The 20,965-nt window shown below is 41.6% G+C and overlaps 1 protein-coding gene across 10 annotated transcripts in view; it reads left to right on the top strand.

Annotated features, from left to right (window-relative positions):
* DPF3 (double PHD fingers 3) overlaps window positions 1–20,965 on the top strand; it is a 189,372-nt gene that overhangs the window by 100,763 nt on the left and 67,644 nt on the right. For all 10 annotated transcript variants that reach the window (XR_012580823.1, XR_012580822.1, XR_012580820.1 and 7 more), the window contains exon 4: window positions 17,449–17,576. Coding sequence is in view for 7 of the 10 variants with exons in the window: in XM_074542919.1 (XP_074399020.1) it covers window positions 17,449–17,576 (128 nt within the window). In the remaining 3 variants the exon portion in view is untranslated. The remainder of the gene's footprint in view (window positions 1–17,448; window positions 17,577–20,965) is intronic.

Here is a 20,965-nt window from a genome sequence, read left to right as displayed (position 1 = left end):
TCTCTTAACAAAAACTTTTCCTCTATTTGACAGTTTTCCTATTATCTCTGTAATTAAAGGTCATGTTATGTTATAGAACCTGCCTGTGGCTCCTTTTTAAAGTCCATTAAGACCATCTTAGGGCCATAACTGGAAGAATAATTGTGGTGCCAAATAAGTGCGTCTGTAATATGCAGATGAATTGGATACAGTATTCCTGAAGGAGGCTGTCATATAAACCTATCAGCTGTTCAGATTTCTGACAGATTTCTGCACATGTGAATTTACCAAAGCAATTTTCTGTGTACAGCTTATTTTAGTTTTGGTTTTGGTTTTTTTTTTTTTTTTAATTGTTTGTGGCCTTTATCAACATTTGCCATGATGAACCCTGCATTTAGGGTGGAGCTGACTTGACAAGAGCAGGTTTGTTTCTCTGATGATTTGGTCTGGATTTCTCATGTAAGATGGATTTTAATAGTCTGTTAGCAAACTTCTGTGAGTTTTGCTCCTGGCTCTCCAGAATTCTGAAATGAAAATTTCATTTAAAGTCTGCTTTTAATTCAAGTCCTTCTGCTCTCCGAAGGACTTTGCGTTAGAAAGCAAGCAGAACCCCCAGCTCTCCCCGTGTGTCGTACTGCATTGAAGCGTCCCTGGTTTGGGGGCGTTGGGGGCCGGCGCGGTTGCGGCGGGGCCGGGAGCGGCTGCAGCGGCGCGGCGCGGCCGGCAGAGGGCGCGGCGGGCAGCGGCAGCTCCGCGCCGGGGCCGCTCCCAGCGGGAATTCCCCGCGGCAGGAGCGGCCCGCGCTCACACGGCGTGTGCCGGGAACAGCGCCCGGGCCGCCTGAGCCTGGAGCGCGTCTCCTTCCCACCCACGCTCACCCGTCTTCATTTTTGTCACCTCGTGCAGAGGAAAAGGAAAATTCCGTAACTTTTTGGGATGGGGAGGGTGGATGGTTTTCAGTTCCCATTTGATTTGTTAGAAAACACATCTGCGTCCTGACCGTGCCGAGTCCTGAGCTTGGTGTGTCATGTGCCTATGTGTGTCATACTTCTGTGTCTTGGTCTGTCATGCACCTATGTGCGTCGTGTTTCCATAGCACTTTGGAACAAAATGAAGCTTCTCATTGTGAACCCAAATCTGGAAGTGGGGCTGCCAGAGGTGTCAGGTTTCTGTCTTTGCTGGGGTTTTTGTGCAAGTATAAATATTGACTCTGCTGGGCCTTTTCTTTTGGGTTTCTGGCCTATATTTTAGTATGTGTTTATTCATCAGCTGAGCCTGCAGCTTACAGACTGGTCCATCGATGCTCTTTAATCGAAACAGTAGGCTCCAATTCTCCACTAATCTTGTGTTCACAGCAGGGCATGGCACCACAGGTAAGAGCTGCTGCTTTAAGGCTCTTACACATCCAGCTATGACTTGTGTTACAGAAAAAGTGACTTTCTGTCACCAAGAGAAAACTCATCTGTGTGGGACCTCCTTGTGAATCAGCTTCTTTCTATTATACACACATTTAACCAGTTTATTCCACCTTATCCACCACCTTTCAGTTCTGCCTAGAGCAGGGACCTTTCCTGGTCCAGATCTCTGGCCAGATAAAGTTTGCTTTTCTTTTCTTACATGGCACTGAGAATAATAGAGAACCTGTCTGTTTCTTCATGTATTCACTGACACAGAATCACGATATAGAAGTCATGCAGTGAAATATGCATTTGTCCCATTGCCAGCCTGCAGCAGAGGTGCCCATCCCTGCACTTCAAGTCATACCACACCACCACATCCTTGCATTTCCTATGCTCCACACAGGACCAGAGCCAATGGAATATGTCTTTTTCTCTCAGCTTCTCAGTGTATGAAATGGAGGTACTAAAACATCAGTCTCCTTTAACTCAGAGGAGTACCTAACAGATATCTAATAAATACTCTTAGAGAGATTGGAAGGGGTATGGGAGGCCTCTAAATAAAAAGAAATGAATGAATAAATCATGCTATTTGCCAAGCCCTCAAAGTGCCAGTGTTAAATGTTTTGGCCATCAGCAGAAATACTTGCAAAACTGGTATGGAAGTGTACCAGCTCTGGTGCACAGCCTGGACTTATAGGTACCAGGATGATGATGAAAAAAGAAGGAATTTGTTACACACCCATATATACAAATAAAGAGACTCACCACAGGTGAATTGTTGAGCCAGTTTTTGCAAGGCTGGCTGTGCAGTATAATTGCTGGAAAGATATGTCGAGTTTTGCACTGTGTAATTCTTCTTGCTTTGTTTTTCTGGCCACTGGGGAGCCAGCCTTCTGTATGTCATGGCTGCCAGGGCTGTGGTAACCTTTCCTTCAAATAAAGTGCTACTCTTGCTTGGTGTTGTTACACGTGATAAGCTGCAAATTCTTAGACTAATTCAGCTCAGTGTATTTTCCCCCAAATGGAATTTCATGATTTTGCAGTTATGGAAGTAAAACTCATTTCTAGAAAAGCAGATAACATTCTATAAATAGTCCAGTCAAGAAAACAAAAACATTGTTTCTGCTTTTTAACTCCACAGTCATGCTGGTAGAATTTACAGGATTAACTTTGTGTAAATAGTTTCTCTTTCATTTGTAAGATCTGGAACAGGTCACTACACGTATTAAACGTATACAAACTTTATATTCAAAGTTTTACCAGGAGAGCTCTGTTGTTTAGCTGAGATGGCTTGTATGAATCACCCAGGATTACTCCTGGTTCTTGTGTGGCTGAGCCAGTTTGCATAATTAGCAGAGAGATGCATGATAAAGCTACTGGGCTTTGGAACCCCTCTGGGTTTTGATCAAAAGCCCACTGAAGCCAGACCCTTTGGCTCTAGTCATCAGGCTAAGGCAGCAACTGAACAAGATAAGGCAATTTTGGAAGCTATTAAATCTAGTTTTCTGAGTTCTCTGGATCTTATCACTGGGAATGGAACATAGGCTGCATGTGTAGCATCCCACAGACACAAGGCAGTTGTAATTTCAGAAGCAGTGCAGCCACTTACAGCTATTTTTTCCCCACTGCTATATCATCTTAGCTGTATTTAGTATATTTGTGAAAATAGAGTTATGATGACTTTAGAGGCAGGCTGTTCTGAAAAAATGTTCTGGTCATTACAGTGGGCCGTTAAATGGAAGGAATGAATTGTGCTGTTGGTCTCCTTGGAGCCTCTACAGTGTGACTGCAGGTCATGTCTCAGGGCTTGATCTGCAAGATGTCTCAGGCAGCTGAGATGGACTTGGCTTGAAATATCTGGGCTGCTTGAGAGAGAGCTTCCTTGTGGTGCCACCACCCTCTCCGAGCCATCCAGCCCATTGTTTTGCTCTTTCTCTGTTCTTGGCTACTGTCTTTGACCTACATCTGGCTGCTAGGATGTGTCTTTGGGAAAAGGTTATTCCTCATGTGCCTCTCAAGCTGCCAAGGCCTGACTGAGAATGCTGTGTCTCCAGGAGACACATTATTCCTCCTGGAGAGACAGAACACTGTGGATTTATCCCCCTGCTACAGAGTTAACATCGATGTGTGTAAGTAACCTTCAGGATTATTTATTTATGAAATAAACAGATTTAACCTTAAAATGAAGGGAGTGAAGGTAAGCTCAAAGCTTACCAGAAAAAAGGGCTATGGGGAAAAACCACTGGGGAAGCACCAGGGGATGGTGCCTGGGGAAATGCTGGAACCTTTCAGATCCATTTCCCTCAAGGCACAAATCACCAGCTCTCCAGCATGGGGAGGGGCAGACAGGAAGCTGTGTGCCCTGTAGGAGTCTTAGAGCTAGAACTGAACCTGAACATCTTTCCTGGCAAACCTACTGCCCCTTTTCTAAGTATAGCCAGTAAAAATGGCTGAGAAAGGATAAGCCACATCGTCAAAAGGGTTTTTGCAGTGCACAGGTACCGTTCAATGCAAGTACTGGACACAAGATCCTAGGAAATGGGTGTTTTTAATCTAATTCATTGCATCTATTTTGTGTGTTCATATGAATAATTCTTGGAATTCTCTGGTAATCACATGAAAAAGGGTTTATAGGATCAAGTCCCCAGGGCTTAGTCTCATAAGATGCCAAGCTGTCTAACCCCAGCAAAGGAAAGCACCTGAGCTTGGGCTTTAAGAACATGAGTGATCTTTTTGTAATTAATGGGACTTGTCACATGCTTAAAGGTAAATCTACATGTAAAGTACTGGGTTGGACCAGACTTGCAGGTTTGGTACTCAGCATCCTGCACAGAGCCTAGTGAAGTCACTGGCCTACTAGGTCAACAGTATGGTAGAACTCATGTGCTGCTTTATAGAAGAAAATGTTAACAAAACCTAGCAAAGATATTATGGAATATAATTACATAAAAAATGGTTTAAGCCCCCTATTTATTAAATTTTATTGTTCTTCTGACACACAGCAAATTAAATTGATTTGTAGCATGAAATATTCTAATATTTATAGCAGATGTTATTTTCCTGGTGCATAATATAATGGAATGAGCAATAAATGTTAATATAACGTTCAGTTTCGACTCTTACAAGTCAAGCTCTATAGAACTGCTGAGAGTAGAATGGAGAGATTATGATGACTTCCCCTCCCACATCCCTGTACCTCCTTCAACCTTCCCTGGCAGAAATTTCCATTCTGCATTCCCATTCTCTGTAGTAAACATTTTACAGCCTCATAATTATCTCATACCCAAGAGATATTAAGTATGTTTTTACTAGATTATGATTAATTTTAGTATTCCCTGCATTTTGCATTTGATTGACTAATAGTTTTTTACAGGTGTTTTATTCCTCAGGACTCTGACACCATTGGTGTTTGCCATAGCATCTCTTCCCAGTGATGAACTCCATTAGGGAAGAGGGTTTGATGCAATACACTGGAATAGGTAGATACGGCTTTTATGTCCAATGTCTTCTAGACCGGAGACCTCATTTAGGATGCACTTGGAACATGGTTCCCCTTAAACAAACCAGGTAATTTAGGCCTGGGACCTTAGCTGTTGTAGATAGGTAGTTCTGATAAAGACAACAGAGAGCAGTGATGTCCATCAGCTAAAACTATGATTCTTGATGTAGGAGAAAGGATGAAAACTTTACCCCTCTTGATGGAAATTATGTCCTTGTGAATGCACGTGAATGCCCTTGGCAAGTATGGGGTTTAGGTCTTAGGAAAATATATGCTCATGATTAATGTCCTATGCATGTCCTAAAGAGCTGTAGTGAAAATCCTTTTGTTGCTGGCCTAAAATCAACAGCATAGCATGATGGGAACAAAAGACAAATTTTGAAAGCGGGCTCAGATATAGTGCTAAAACTACATACGAACACTTGAAGCATTTCTTTGTGTTTTTGAGGGATGGTGAATGCTTTTATCTTCTCATGATTTCCTTGGTGCAATGTCTGTAAATGACACAGTTACAGATATGTGCTACTCTGACAAAGTGAGGTTCGTGGTTACAGGAATTTCTGCAGTGATGCTAATTTGTAAGTGATGCTATGGATACATCTGCCATGTAAAGCTCATTGCTTAAGTGAGGTAGCAGCACGGCAGGAGAACTGGAAACACAGAGGCTGTATCTGTGAGCAGTGCTATAGACCAGGACAGCATCAGCAACAAAGACACTATTAACTAAATAGAAAGGACTCAGGATTAAGTGCTTTGTGGCTCTGAAGCTGCTATACCAGGGCTGGCACTATAAATATACTTACAGGATATTCTTCCAGGGAGCTTTCTGTTAATATCTGAGTGGGCAAAATAAAAAATTAACCTCTCTCTGCTAAAGATGATGCCCCAAGTACCTCTGAACTCTCAGCAAGTGCTACAGATGGAACAAGAGTATATCCAACTTTTTTGTTTTGCCTTTCAATCCTGAATCTTAATTAGTTCCCTACTGCTTTAGTACATGCACAACATTTTAATAGTCATAAGGACTTACTCCAATCCACACTGCCATTTCCACAATTCCTTCCTTCATACCAGTGCAATTCTGTCCCCCCCACCCCCCCTGCATTTAGGAATAATGTAAAGAACACTAAATAGCCAAGCGTGGAGCTGTAGATTGATGAGGTTGTCACGCCACTCCCTTCACCGTTTTCTTCCAACCTGCACTGTGCTCTAATAGACGGATGATTGCCAGGGGAGAGAGAGACTTAGCAAATCCCACAGCCAGATGTTCAGGGATGGACAGAGCGACCTTCTCAAGGAACCCAGAGGACTAGAGCTGTGTCCTTGTGAGGGAGAAGGACAGTCAGGTGCCCCTGGCTGCCTGTGTTTATCTCTCATTTCAAAAGGAGCACAAATGGCCTCAGCATGGCTGCAAGGATGGATGTTTTTCAGTGCATCGCGGGAAATGACCAGTCATCCGTCTCTTCACTGTGGAGTCTGCCTGCAGCCATCAATCTTGAAGCCCAGCATGGCAGCTCCTTTTGGCTTAGTTTGGCTCAGTGTTAGATGAACAAAGGGAAATGAAAACTGAGCAGAAGGAAAGGAGAGAAGAGCAGCTATTCTCGATTTCACTTTGTTTTCCCCTTGCATGGCTCTCTCTCTCTCTCTTCCCCATTATCATCTATTTTCACTGTATTTTGTAAGGTGTGGAAATGTATATTTTCAGGGTCTGGGAGTTTACATTGTTTCTCTGTTAGCAGAGAGGAGAAAGGAGAGGGATATTGAAAAGACATAATTCAAGAACCAGAGATTCCATTTTTCAGACTTTTCTATAGCAGTTTTCAGAACAGGCATGCCCTAGTTAGCTGCAGCAGACAGGGAGAAGGAATATAGTACCTTTCCTCCATCTTGCTGTTTTTCTTCCTTTTTTTTTGATTCCTTCCTCACTGCCACATTAATGTTTTCAGATGTGTACTTTGTCTCTCTCTATTCTTGTTCTATTCAAAAAGCAACCAACAGAGCCACATGATGGGACTTTCTGGATACAGGTGTGTACTGATGCCCAGAGCCACGATAGCAGCTCCTGCTGCCAGTCAAGCTCACTTGAGTCAAGCCTTCTTGATGTAAGAGCACAGGGCTGTGCAGGCTTTGCATGAGCTGCCTGACCTCTTCCAGCACCTGCGGTTCCTACTGTGAAACCAGAGGTCATGGCAATATCTTCATTGGTATGCAGCCCATCAGAAGAAAACACATTCAGACATGTCTGTTTGCACATCCAGCACTGAATTAGCTGGTTTCAGCACTGAACTCAGATGGGCCACTTTTTGCCTGAAATGCTCAGATTTTATGTACTTGGAGCCAGGCTGAAAGGAAAAAAAGGTGTGTGAATACACTACCTACTGGACTCCCATTGCTAGGGTCTGCTTTTTTTCCACAGTGAGCTGTAATGTTGTTTTTTGTTCTGTTTTCCCCTAATATTCTTGCCTCTGGATATTATTACAGCTCACGTTTGGCTTATTCTGTAGAAGGCTTATGTAGAGATAGGATTGTTCCCCTTAGCACTGCCTCACTGTGGTGTTTGATTGATGCATTTAAAAAAAGGTGTGATTGCATTTACCTTTTAATTTTCCTGGTTGATCACAATGATCTAAGCATCAGGCCTGACAGAGCCAGGCTTCCCTGCAGAATTGCGGTAGGAGATTTCTCTCTCCCAGTTTTTACTGTAGGCAAAGAATTGAGATCTCCCAGGCATACAGAAGGACCAACTAAGCACTGAGGCAGAGCAATGGAACTCTGTAAATACTGGACATAAAGATCTCTGAGAAATCTTTACCTGCTTTCAACCCAAATGTGCCATCTGGAGTGAACAGACTTATGCCAAGATGGGGAAAATTTGTACCATCATGGGCTTAAAGAGCTGCTTTGCAGTATGTGCTGAGGTTTTTTTGTTGGTTTTTTTTTTTCCTTCTTACCATAAACTTAAAGCATAAACCCTCAAGGAAAACATTTGTTTGGTGAAAACCAGTTTCTCCTTTCCCACGCCTTGCATGAGCAGGCTTTACAAGTGGGCACAAGACCTTTCTGACTGGGGATATTCAGGGAATTCTTTTGTATATTCTTTAGAAAGCGGAAGGCGTCCTTTTCCTACCTGTGCATTTAATTGTGCGACTTCTGAATGAATGGTCATATTTTCTGCCACTACCCGTATTGCCTCCCTGCAAATTCTGAAAAAGACAAATCTTGTTCCCGTTGTCATGAGACTGCCTCCCCCAGATGGCACAGCTGTGTCTCGGGATGCCCTCTGGCTGGCCTGTTGGCAGGCATTCCCGTGGCTTTGAAGGTCACCTTGTTTACACCTTGCCTTTTCCCCCCTCCCTATTCAGAGGCTTGCTGAGCCTGCAGGCTGGGCTTCACCATCTGCATTTTCCCTGGTGCCATTAATCTTCCTGTTTACCATTCTGTTATTAATTCTAGAGTTCACCTTTTTGTCTAAACCCTTTATAGGCCTCTTGAAATTGCTTGCCTTTTTGTGGTAAGAGATCTGAGCATCTCAGAGATAATTTGCTTTGTTCTTTCCCATTTTTGAAAGGCTACCTACTAGCAGCTCATGCCATTTTTCTATTACAAGCCTTCCTTCTTATAATAACATTTCTCACTTATATAGCTTCATCTGTCAGATGTATCTTAACATAGAGTAAATATTATCTTTGTCCTTTGGCATTTGTGAATTGGCCACTGAAATCTGCTATCTGTGGAAATAGTCCTACTTTTTGAGTGTTTTTCTTGTCTGGAAAGAAAATATGTTCAAATCGGTCTTTGTGAGAGCCTGTAAGACCACCTTGCATTTTTGGTGCATTTCATTTGAATGCCTGAATGCCTATGAATATTAAACAAGCCTTACCAAACCCCAGAGGATAGGTGAAGACTATCTCCATTTGACAGATGATGGAAAAGCAGAGTACCTCTGTTAGAATTTGGCTCAGCATCACTTGGTGGGACAGCAGAGATGCCAAAGGCAGCATCTGGGGTGGATGCTCCCTTTCCCATCCTCAAATCATTGCCACTTTGCTGTGGCCTTGCTGTTCTCCACTGGTGTGTGCAGTTCAGTAGTCAGTGAGCCAGGGAAGGGCCCCAGGTGTGCCTGGCGTGGCTGAGCCTCAGGCAGGGCTGTGCTGCCCTCCCGCACGTGGCAGCTCTGCAGGGGCCATGCAGCACAGGGCTGGCACAGCTGGCATCAGGCTGAGCGCTCTGATAAGCCCTGCCACAGCCCTGCTGATGCCTGGGGGTGAGCAGGGGGCTCTGCCAGCTGCCCAGAACTCTGGGGGTTAGAGAGGCCTTGCCAGCAGAGCTGCCCCTCATGTGGAGCCAGGCAGAGCTGAGCACAAACCCCCTCAGCACAGAGCAGCAGAACGCACAGCGCTGTTCCCAAGGATCCCTGCAGGACTCAGATTGGCTCTGGCAGGTTTATCAGCTCTGGCTTAGTGCCGGCTCTGCTAGGCCTGGACTGAATTAATTGGGATGCTTGTGCACTGCAGCTGAGAGATAACTGCATTACAGAGATTTATCTGTTACTAAAGGTATCCCCTCCACTGTCCTCGATAAGGACGAGAAGCTATGCAGAATCTCACAGAATTTGCAGGAAGGTTGGCATGGCTGGCTCCACACATGGTTTATGTATGAGTTTGTGTGCAATACAAGTGTTTTATTCAGTTCTGTCACATCCAGTGCAGTTGCTTGAGGTGGAGATCCATTCCCTGTTACCCTTTGCAGAGTGTGCAATGTGGGCATGACTATCCCACCCATGGGGAGGGGGGACTGGTGTTTGGTGATAAATGTCTGGTTAATTATTTAATTCTGGTGCTTTGGAGGGGCCAAAATGCCCATCATCTGTGTGTGAGTGATTCTATATGCCCATTAACAGATAGATAGCCCAAGTTATTATTTTACTCCCAACAGACCAGAAGCCCTGTTAGGGTGACACAAAGCCCAAAGGAATAGGTTTTTTTACTTAATATTTTTCTCTAAATTGTAGCAGTTATCTTGCCTCTGCCCCTTGATAGTGCCTACAGTGTTGCTGCAGAAGTTGTGGTGAGGTGTAAGCCCATCTAGAACAAAAATTGCAAGAGTTACCAGAACAAAAATGAGTGCTAGCAAAATGCTGTTGAATGGAGATATTTCTGAATGGAGATGATTTCAGCCCTGAGGGTAGTTACGTGATCCAGCATTTAGTCTGATACTGTAATTTGGCAGTCTTTGAGAAGCAGGTACAGCTTATTATATGTGACAATGATTTATATCTGTGCTGAGAAATAAATCTGCAGAAAACTTCCAAGAGACAACTGACAAGAGGGCTGTTTTGTTTTTGTTTTTTTTTGTTTTTGGTTTTTTTTTTTTTTTTTTTTTGAGAGAGAGATTTTATAGAGGCATTCTAGTCTGCCAGAGAAATACAGCTGCTTATAAAGACTATATTTTGATAGTGGGTTAAACTAAACAATGCCTAACCTTATGTTTAAGGGCCTCTGCAGTTTTCAGCAGCCCTATTTCTCCCTCCTGTTGTCTTGTAGCTTCTTGGGACATATTTTAACTAGGGGCTGATAGAAGCTTTCCATTGAATCCCAGTCTTAAAACTCAAAGTTGTCTTCTGATATTTCTGCAGTTATGCTCAAGCTCAAAGAGTGTACAGTCCCACCCACATAAGATCTTCCTCATTGGGATTTTCCAGTCTTCTTGTGCTCCCTAGAACAAACCTCAGTAGTGCCTAAAATTTCAAACATCTGCTAAGATTAATGTCAGGGCTTGACGGGATAGAGAGTCCTCTAAACTCTTTTTCCCATTCAAAATGCTTTGTTTCTGTGGAAATAAATACTCCAATATTTTCAAGTGGTCTTCTAGAAGTGGTTTATCATTGTCAGTGGTTGGATTTTTGTTCTCACCACAGCCCAGTTTACCTTGAGAGTGCAATAATATACATGAGGCTTAGAGTGGGTTTGGTGGGAGACACAATTACTGGAGTAGCCTTACAATCTCTAGTACAGCGTGGCTATTTTTCAGCTTGGATTAAAAATAAAGTGAATTTGATGTTTACTACTCTCTAGGGATGTTTGTTTGGCTTTATGGACTCATTGTGAGAGTCTGTGTTATCAGTGATCTGTCCCAGGGGAGGCCCAGGGCCGGGCTGACAGGAGGTTCTGTGGACCATGTATATGTAGAACTGGCAGTGACAAGTTTGCTGCAGATGGGTGCTGAATTGCAGGAGTGTTGAGAGAAAAGGGTGGGATATCAGGGGCCATGGAAGATCAGCATTAAATCATAGTACAATAACACAAGCATCTGCCCCTGGGATAGCAGGATGTGGTATAGTGAAAGAAGGGTTTTGGAGATCTGGATCTGCAGGAGTGAAGGGCTGTGCTGTACTGTGCTGGCAGGGGCAGAGCCCTGCCTTTAGTATGCCTGGTTCTGGTCTCTGCTGTGAATATATCAGTTCCAAGGATGCTAGCAGTCACTGTACTGGCCATGGACACAACAAGCAAGCAAACAAGCTAAGGAGAGTCTGGCCGTGCCTGCACAGAAAAGCTACAGAATGTAGCTATTCACATAAGGCATTGTCTCCCCATTCTTTCTTAAGGGATTCCATCCCCCTGCCCCCACCCTTTGCACTCTACCGCTATATTTGTGCCTTGGAGATGTGGAGATGAGCGTATGATGGATGGATGGATGCTGCTTGTCTGGGTTTTTCACCACCATTTCCCCTGGGGCACTCTGTCTGCTGGCAGAGAGCACCATCCCAAAAGATGGTATCTTTTGCAAACTCGACAGCTAACAGACAGCTTCTCTCTCTGCATATTTCCCCAAAGAAGAGCAGGCTTAATCTGGTTTTTATATGGCATATTTCATTATAATCTTTTTGACTTCCCATGTTCCCAATACGCCATAATAAATAAAACGCTGGGGGTGGGAACAGCAGAGATGCTGAGGCTTCACACTCTTGTGACACTGATGGATTCTCATTTTAAACTGTCATGGGATTTAATTGCTTGCTGAGCCACTGCACTGCACTTTCAGACACATCCTGCCACATCCTCTTAATGAGCTTAGAGGCTGCATTCACTCAGCAGTAGTTCTGTTTACTGTGAATTAGGTGGCTTTTTTAGACCACCTATATGATTTTAAAGAGGTAGTGGTTATTAAGGTAATATCCTTGGATTTATCCATCCTAAACAACGCTTCATGGACTCGTAATGTATAGTTTCCTCTGACACTTTTTATGTTCCAAAAGAATGGCACCAAGAAACAAAAACGCAAGAATCTATGTGCAAAGTCAGTGTTTGTCTAAGAGGGTTTTTGGAAGCCGGATTGCTTTGGTTTGCATAGTAGCTGTCTCTGGCGTGATAGATCATGCTGGAACTCACCCAATAAGTATCTCTGTTCCCAATTAGAACTGGAAATGGAGCTGCTTTACGAGTGCACAGAGATGATGGTTTGGGTGGCAGCTGCTACTGTGGAGATGGAAATGATCCACTGTAAAACAAATACATTGCACTGTATAGAAAAAGGGATGATTGTTTTTAATTTATGTTTCAAAGAGACATTGAAAAGTTGCTTAGCTCTCAATGCGTTGTAAACCAAATATAGCTTATTTAAGGACAGGAATTTGCAGCTATTTTGCTATTTTGGCAGATTGAAACTTGAAAAATCCCACCATTTTGTGGGATTTGTGAAAATGTGCTTCTTTTGGAGGCAGCAGTTCAATAGAAAACAGATACAGGAATGATACTGGCATGGATGCTTGTTCAGATTCTACCACTGCAATCTCAGGACCTTAATAAACAGAGAGGTTGCTGCACTGAGCTGGTAAGCAGAAATAACCACGTTAATTTAATCTCTATGAAAGGGACTCTGCCAAGTTAAGAAACATAAATTATAATTATATGCACACACACACATTTGAATTATAATATATGCACAATATTTAGCTGTGGCACCAAGAACATGATGGTTTACTAAAACAGGAAGAATTCTTAAATAACATTTTATTTTTCATTGATGACTTTTGTTGATTTGGCATTTCCATTTTGTATAGTTCTTACTACTTCTTGTTTCTGCTATATTAACCATGTGCTATTGTATTTATGGTACTAATCAGAAGGAAATTTATCTCCAAACCTTCTTAAAATTTTCATATTAAAGAGTAATCTTTTAATTATGACTTTACTGGTTGTTATTACTTGTAATAAAGATTATGTTCTCTGAAATTGTAATGTTTGAAGAAGAGCTTGTGATACAAACTAGAAGTTACAATGATTGTAGAACAATTAGTGGGTAGCAAATGCTATTACCTATATTTAAAAAGGATTTGGATGTGATTCAAAGATTTAAAGACACATAAATTCTACATGAACATCTGAGAAATGGATTGAAACAGTAATTACATATAAGCAATAAAGCACCTGGGAAATTATGATATAGGTGGTTCTAACAAACTACAATTTTCCTTCCAAAGAAAAGCATGTCTCACTACTTTCTCAAAATTCTTTACATGATTAGTAAAAAGTAATAGGTAGGGGGGTTGACAATTCTCTTAAATATTCTGAAGAACTTTGTTATGTCTCCAAAGAGAAATTGAGAACTGTCTTGGATCAAAACTTTTGAAATAAAAGACAATGGAAGAAAGAACTTTCATTGTAGATAAGGGCTTACAGCTGGTGCATCAAGTTTAAGTGCTTGGTCCTGTGCTGTGTGATACAGTAATGAACAAGCTGCAGAGTGGGAATGCCTTGTCAGCTCAAAGATTTGCAGATACTATGAAGTTATTGAGAGCAATCATGGCCGGGAAGGTCTGTGCAGAGCACTCTGGGGAGGTGTCCATATGCTTGGGGAGTGGGCAGCGGGATGGGCATTATAATATGTACCTCAGTGTTGGAATGTATTCCTTATGGGAAGTTCTTGTCCCCATTACAAGATTCCTTATTGTTCTGCTTAATAAATAACTTGGCCATTGAAAGACACAGTCTGAGGAGCAATCTAAACAATACCATAATTCATTTGTTTAAATGGGGGATGTGGTTTCATCTGAAAATGCCAGGTGTAGTATCTTGGGAAGACTGGTGTATAACGAGGGAAAGTTCAGAGAGGTTTGTCAGGAGCATATGGAAAACTTCCCACAGCTGAGTAACAGAAAAGATTGTGACTCTTTATCCTTGAAAGGAGAGGAATTAAAAGAAACTACAAAAAAATTTGTCAAGAACTTCTATTTTCCCCAGTAAGAGCAAGGGGGCGGGCAACAGATAAAGTGAAGCACTCCTTTCAAAAATAGTTAAACTGTTGGACTCTATCAGGTGGGAAAACATTGAGGTAAAAGAGTATCAAAATTCAGAAAAGGCTGGGCTATTCTGTGTATTCTCAGAAGGGCCAGATTTAGGATAACTGGAAGGGATACTGCATTTATCTCTCAGGATGAAACACAGCATTAGGGTGGGTAAGTTCTTTATCATTTCTCTCATGGCAGATGTTCACAGCTTCTACAGTAACTTGTGAAGTGACTGCATAGTGTGGCATGAGCAATATCAGAGTAGAGGCAAGCACAGGGCCACAGTTTAATTTCTTAAGCCCAGAAGAGTCTCCCTCTGGCCTTGTTTGAAGCTTCAGGCACTGGCTGGTACCTTCATAAGCAGGACAATGAGTGGAACAGACCCCACCTGGGAAAATCATGGCTTGTTAAATAGCTAAGAGAAAATAAGGGGTTTAATGAAATTAATTAATTGATCCCTGGTAGTGTTTAACTATTTCTGTAGGTTAACTGTAGGTTAACTGAACTATCTTTTCGATTTTAGAGGATTTTCATCTGTGGGGATTCAAAAACAGGTTTGGAAACATAATTTCCTGTCTTCATTACTGTACCCTTTACAGACTAACCATCTTCAGGAAGGATCGGATTTATTAAAGACTGAATTCATTATGAGGGATTGTCTTTGGACCTCTGAAGGTTTTTATGCTGTAGACTTTACATTCCAGATAAGATAGTGTCTGCTTTTTCCCACTTTCTAGAGCTATTTAGGAATTAAAATGTGTTCATAGAAGCTACCAGTGGAGAAGAAAATGAAGGAGTTGAATGGCAGTCAGCTTAGGGGGAAAATGGGAGGCAGACACCGAGTTTATTTTCCCTGGATGCCCAGCTCACTAACTTAACTTCTTGGTGATTCAGTCTCCCCATCAACTGTGAATAAAAATATTACCTTACAATGCCTTGTCAGTAGGATGTTAAATTTAGTAATTAGAAAATGCTCTGAGAGTTTTGGATGAAAAGTTCTCCTGGAGTTATTGGGAAGTAGCAGTGCCACACAGAACAACCATGCCTATTAAAGACAGCTGCCTGTTTTGATCTTAAAACCTACCTTTCCCTCTTTTCAAACTTTGTTTTTGATATCTCTGGAATAAATGGAGAGTAGTTCCACCTTCATATATGTTCCACTTATCCCTCAGCCTTTCCTTGCTCATTTCCTTTTCTAACACATTCATTTGCTGAATGTATTGGTATCCAGAGACAGGCAGAGCTTGTCACAGTGAGGACATGTTTGTTTCCAATGCCCTTGAGCTTGCTTGAAGCTTCTTTGCTTGCTGAATGTATGATGACCCCTTGGGGTTTGCAGTCCCTCAAGGTTCTAAATACAGAGCAAATGCCCTTTTGCACCCAAGCACAGGACTTTGAACCCAAGCCAAGCCCACATCCAGAGATGATTATGGAGGTTCCTCAGTGACTTCAGATTCAAGCATTGGGATTTGCACATAAATCACATAAAAATCTCTTCTTTCTATTGAAATGTCTGGATCCAGAGGGAGGTACTAGGCATTCATACAGGGAAATTCAATCTGTATGATTCTCTTTTGACTTTCTGTCTTTTTTATAGTTCAGGCAAGGGAGAAGTTGGGGAAGGGGCCATAATGGGATACGTATGCAGAGCTTAATGCTGAAAACAGAGGCCTGATTGAATAGAGCTCCTTGTGATGAGAAGGGGGATCAATTCACAGTTGACCCCATCCCATTGTGTGGGTTGTCCTGGGAGTTTCCTTTAAAATCCCAGTGGTTTGGGTTTTCTGCATGGTTTGTACCCAGCCTTTCCCTCCATGAATAGAATAGCTTTTTCTGGAATTTCTACTGGATTTTCTGTGGTTATTGGCTGAGCAATGCTCTCCCACTTCAGAAGACTGGAGGAAGTACATTGTGGAAGTACAGATCAGGGACGCTGAATCATTTGATAACTGAAAGTTTTTCATATATAGAACAAACATATTCCTGGTATGCAACTGCCCCCAAGAAACAGATTATATGTTACTGTCCCAGGTGGAAGTGCTCATTCATTATTTGGTTTGCAGGAGTGATTTGAGACTTGAAAAACACATGAATTTCTGCCCTGCAGAATTTACAGCTCATTGTGATAGAAAGGCAGGGAGTTTCAGGCAGAACAAAACACAGTTCTTAAAGCATAAGCAGACAGAACAGTGAATTAAGGACACCAGATGCTGATTTGTAAGCATCGTTCTTGTACATTATTACTTGTAAATATATCGGTCTAGAGAAAGGAATTCATTTTAGAAGGGAGGGAGTACTTTAGAAATCCATGCCTGGCAGTGTCAGGTAAAGACATGTGCAGGATATATCCCTGACAGGGGATTGCTCAAAATGAGCCCCTGTATGAGTGGGGTAGAGGCTAGGATGTACAAGGAAAACTGGATTATTTCCCAGGTATATTTTATTATCTTGCTAAAGTTAACATGCTGTATTTGCCTGTCTGCTGCATTGCCTCATAATCTAGTGGCAGCATTTGAAAGGGGAATAAGGCTCTGCTCCTTCACTTCTCCAGCAAGTTGCATCAAACTTCCTCATAAATCCAGTGTCTTTGGAACTCTGTCCCCAGACTGTTTCCAAGCCAGCCTGTGGCTCTTCCTGCAGTGACTGGGTGTTGTCCCATTTTATGAGCAAGATTCTGCACTCATAACTGGGTTTCTTTCTGGTACTGCCAGCTAGAGGCAACCAGGGATTTTATCTAGTCAATATTGCAGGGAGATTCATGACACATCTCTTTATTTTTCGAAGTAAGGTCTCATCAGTGCCCCCCACACTTTCTGTTTTCCCACATGTGGAACATGCCCTGGTGTAGAAGAATCAGGATTGAAGCTGTGCTATATAAACTGTGCCAGATGCTAAATTGCATTAAAATACTTTTCTTCTTCAGGAGATCAGATTCTTCATATTTGTAATTTCAGTATCTTAAAAAGCTGGGGTTTTGTTCTTTATTTAAAGCATAGGGAGTTTACACAAAGAAGAAGGATTTTCCCCCCATTTTTTTCCTTCTGACGAAGTATATCCAGCCTTTTTTTCCTGTAAACAAGCACAGAAAATGAAAAGATATCAGGTTTTCAATAGGATAGAAATTAATCATAAATGGAGTTTCTTAGTGGTTAAATGAACTTGAAGATCTTCCTTTTCAGATAGAAACAAGTTTGAAAGTCTGTTCATCATCTGCTTGACAACTCTGTCCTTCTTCTTGTTAGCCCTTTGGGGGAGACACACAGTGAGTGTGTTTTGTTTTTCAGAAGTTGATCTGCCTCTGAAAAAAGATGGGTTCACCTCAGAAAGTACAACTCTGGAAGCTTTGCTGCGTGGAGAGGCAATAGAGAAAAAAACAGACACTAAAGAGGAAGACACTATACAAGAAATCCAGGTAAGGGAGAGCCCCATGCCCTGACATCAGACTGGATTTTACAGTTTGTCTCTAAGAGTCTCTTGTCCTGTGGCAAAACAGGGTATCTGTAGATTGTTGTGTCATTCTACTGCCAAAATGTTATCAAACCTTTGTGCTATGCTGTGATGCTCAAAATGATATCAGTATCTCACACGCTTCTTTTGTCACAAGAATCTTTGTTGTTTAACTGTTCTGCACAGGTCCTGTGTTTGAACTTATTTTGCAGCACTATGAGATAATTACATTAAAAAACTGAGAAGCTGAGGTGGATCCCAACTATAAACTGAATTTTAATGGTTCACATTTAAAGTGAGTTTCATGGATTTCAATATGGATTCACAGCTGCTGTAGATTAAAACATGTCATTGCCTTGCCTGTTTTTTTTTAATAGTATGTGGCCTTCTGGAGGTATTCAAGAAAAACAAATATCCTAAAAAAATGTAATCTTAAATATTTCAATTATTATTAGTTATGTAGTATGAGAAATATTGCCTTTTCACATGCATTATGGTTATAAAAATTGTCAAGATTTAAATTAATCCTTCAACAGTTAAAAGCCAAAACACAATTGTAGGTTTGTTAAAGAAGGAATTCAGCTAGTATAAAGGGTTCTTGTATATGGCACTTTTAAAACATCTTAAATCACTAGGAAAGTGGGCCTGTCCAACAGCAGCACATCTTTGCTGATGCTAAAACACCATTGTGTCGTGAGTCTTTTTAGGGATTTTTAGTGAGAGTTATTAGCACTGTGTCAAATTTGGTAATTTTGGGAGAGATACAAAATGTTGCATCTGTACCTAAAAGAAGAAAAAATTTGAGGGGTCAGTCCCATGCGAAATGAAACAGAAAAACATAAACATCAGATCTGTATTACCTGGAGGCCAGTCCTACTGCTCTATTTGTTAGAAATTTTGCACAGGTAAGGGCAGCACAATTGGGTCTCCCATTCCCTGTTGCACAGGTAAAAGAGCACCATCAAAGAGGAAGCATGCCATGCTCATGGAATGGGGAAAAGCTTGGCATGAGCCTTGCTCTGTGTTTGCTTCTTCAGTAGTATATCTGGGTCTATGAAGCTGAGAGCTCTTACCAAAGGTCTGTTTTTACCTGCTTTCAAGGTCACAAGAAGTCATGGTGCAGCATCCTTGTGAAATTGCAAGTGCTTTTGAATGTTGCTGTGTGATCTGAGCTCCCAAATGATCCCCAGTAGCAGTCTGAGAAAAGAGACCTCAGAGATGGTGGAAGTGACATAAATCCAGGCATTGCAGAACAGTGCAAAAAAACAGAACAGATTTTCAGCTAAACTGCTGTAGCTGTGACCTGTCAACTGGATGCTGGTTTCATCAGAACAGATGCAAAAGGCATGTCTTGCTGCTTTATTTTATGCTAGCATAGCTTATCTGGATTCAGTCTGTAGAACAATGATTGCCAAAGCCTTCACTAGTAGGCAGCTTTCAGTGTGTACTTTGGCACCTGGCAGCTAGACTGTACCAGATGAAAATCACAATCAGTGCCTTCATCGGTATGACAAATAAGAGATCGCAAATCTCTCCTTTGTTCCTTTGTGTACTTGTCTGTGCTGTAACTCTAAAGGGCCCAGCCTCAATGGTGGTGAGAGTGAGCAGGTGGGATAGACATCATTGTAATTCCCACCTGAGACCCAGCCACTTGCCACCCTCCCAAATTCACAGGTCTGTCAGGAGAAGACGACTTGGTGCTTGGCTGCACCAAATTACCTAGGGCTGGGAAACTTTTAGAAAGACATAATAGGAAAAGAAAAGTTACTCTGCTAAAACATATAAGGGTTCCCCCTGCTAAATAGATACAAGTATTGGAACCTGCAGTACAGCTGGTATGTAACATGATTGAGAATTTTACCCTGCAGCAAATTGGTATTGAATGTGTATCTCCATTGGTTGATGGAGAAGAATTAGAGTTTGAGAAGAGTTAGAGCAGCCTTCTGACCATGAAGCAGAAAGGTTATGCCCCTTCTATCAAGGATTAAAGTAATTACTCTGGCATTGTCACCAAATTCACACTTGGTTACATATTATCTCTTTCCTAAATTGATGCTTCAATTTTACAGGAAGAAAGTGGTTTGTAATATTTCACTTAACTGTTGTGTAGTATGATTGTTGTAAATTAGCTTCTTTCCCTCCCACATATGATGTGGTTGCCCCTGTTTTGTTGGGGATTTTTTGAGATACTTTAAGATATGAAGAAATGGAAAAATACAAACTCACATCACTAAGTTTGCCTGTTTTCTTACCTACATTCTTAAAGTCTCCTCATGTACATTTTTCAAGCACTTCAGTCCTAAGATGAATTCAATTAATGTATGCAGAACTGGAACCTGTTTAACTTTTACACCCTCTAGTATTTAGCACCTCCAGTATTATGTGAAATTGTAGTTCATGATGGTCAGAGCTCATTAACAGCCTCCTGATATTCAAAAATAGAAGAAGCAAAACACTTGATCCAAACAACTTGTTTGAAATGCACTGACCAGTATTAGTCTTAGAAATTAAGTTGATAAAGTAAGAATAAACTTTTGTAACTGACCTTCTAAATACAGATGTTTTGAAAGTTGAAATTTCTGTTGTATTCTTTCCCACAAATTCAGAATTTGGTGCTTGAGGTATGTGGAAAAGAGAGAAAGAGAGAAAGAGACTGATTTTCTCCTGTTCCCCATGTGCTGGCTCTCAAATAGCTTTTAAGTAGAAATTAGAGAGAAGGGACAAATACAGTAAGAATGAAGAACATTCCTATCACTTTGATGTCACTATTTGACTCTGCATTGTGGCTGTAATTTAAATGAATGTTAGCATGGCAAAGGTAAGTTAGTGATTCCAGATTAGTCCCTTGCAAAATGGCACAGCACCATAAATGGTAGGAGTGGCTGGGGCAAATTTCTGTATTTCTAGCAGAAATGCCAAAGGTTGAGGGAATTTCAATGGGACTTCTTCCCACATCAGTGTTGTGCTGATTTGTCTGGCCTTTTTCCATGTGACATCTGACTTGTACATGTTTTCATGCAGGACAGCCAGCCTGTGTTTGGTTCTGTAGAAGTTACATTTCAAAAGATCAAATTAAAAGATTGAAATTGCCTGGACCAGGCATCTCACAGTTTTGTGAGCTCTAATTCCTCAGCATCCTCATTCAACAAACTTTCTGCTTCCAGATTAGAGTTGTACCTGTGGTGCAAGCCCTACAAAACATGGCTTTTTAGATCCATTCTGGAATATATGGAGGAATTTTCTCTATTTTTGCTCAAGAGAGAAGATTGTGAGCTACCAAGGAGAAAACCACTGGTTTTGTATTCCTGAAGTGCACTCTCACAATTAGAAGAAAACAAAATAATTTAAATTGCA

The sequence above is a fragment of the Zonotrichia albicollis genome, chromosome 6, assembly GCF_047830755.1.
Source record: "Zonotrichia albicollis isolate bZonAlb1 chromosome 6, bZonAlb1.hap1, whole genome shotgun sequence".
In the NCBI taxonomy this organism is placed as follows: Eukaryota; Metazoa; Chordata; class Aves; order Passeriformes; family Passerellidae; genus Zonotrichia; species Zonotrichia albicollis.
This window is presented reverse-complemented; position numbering and strand designations above follow the sequence as displayed.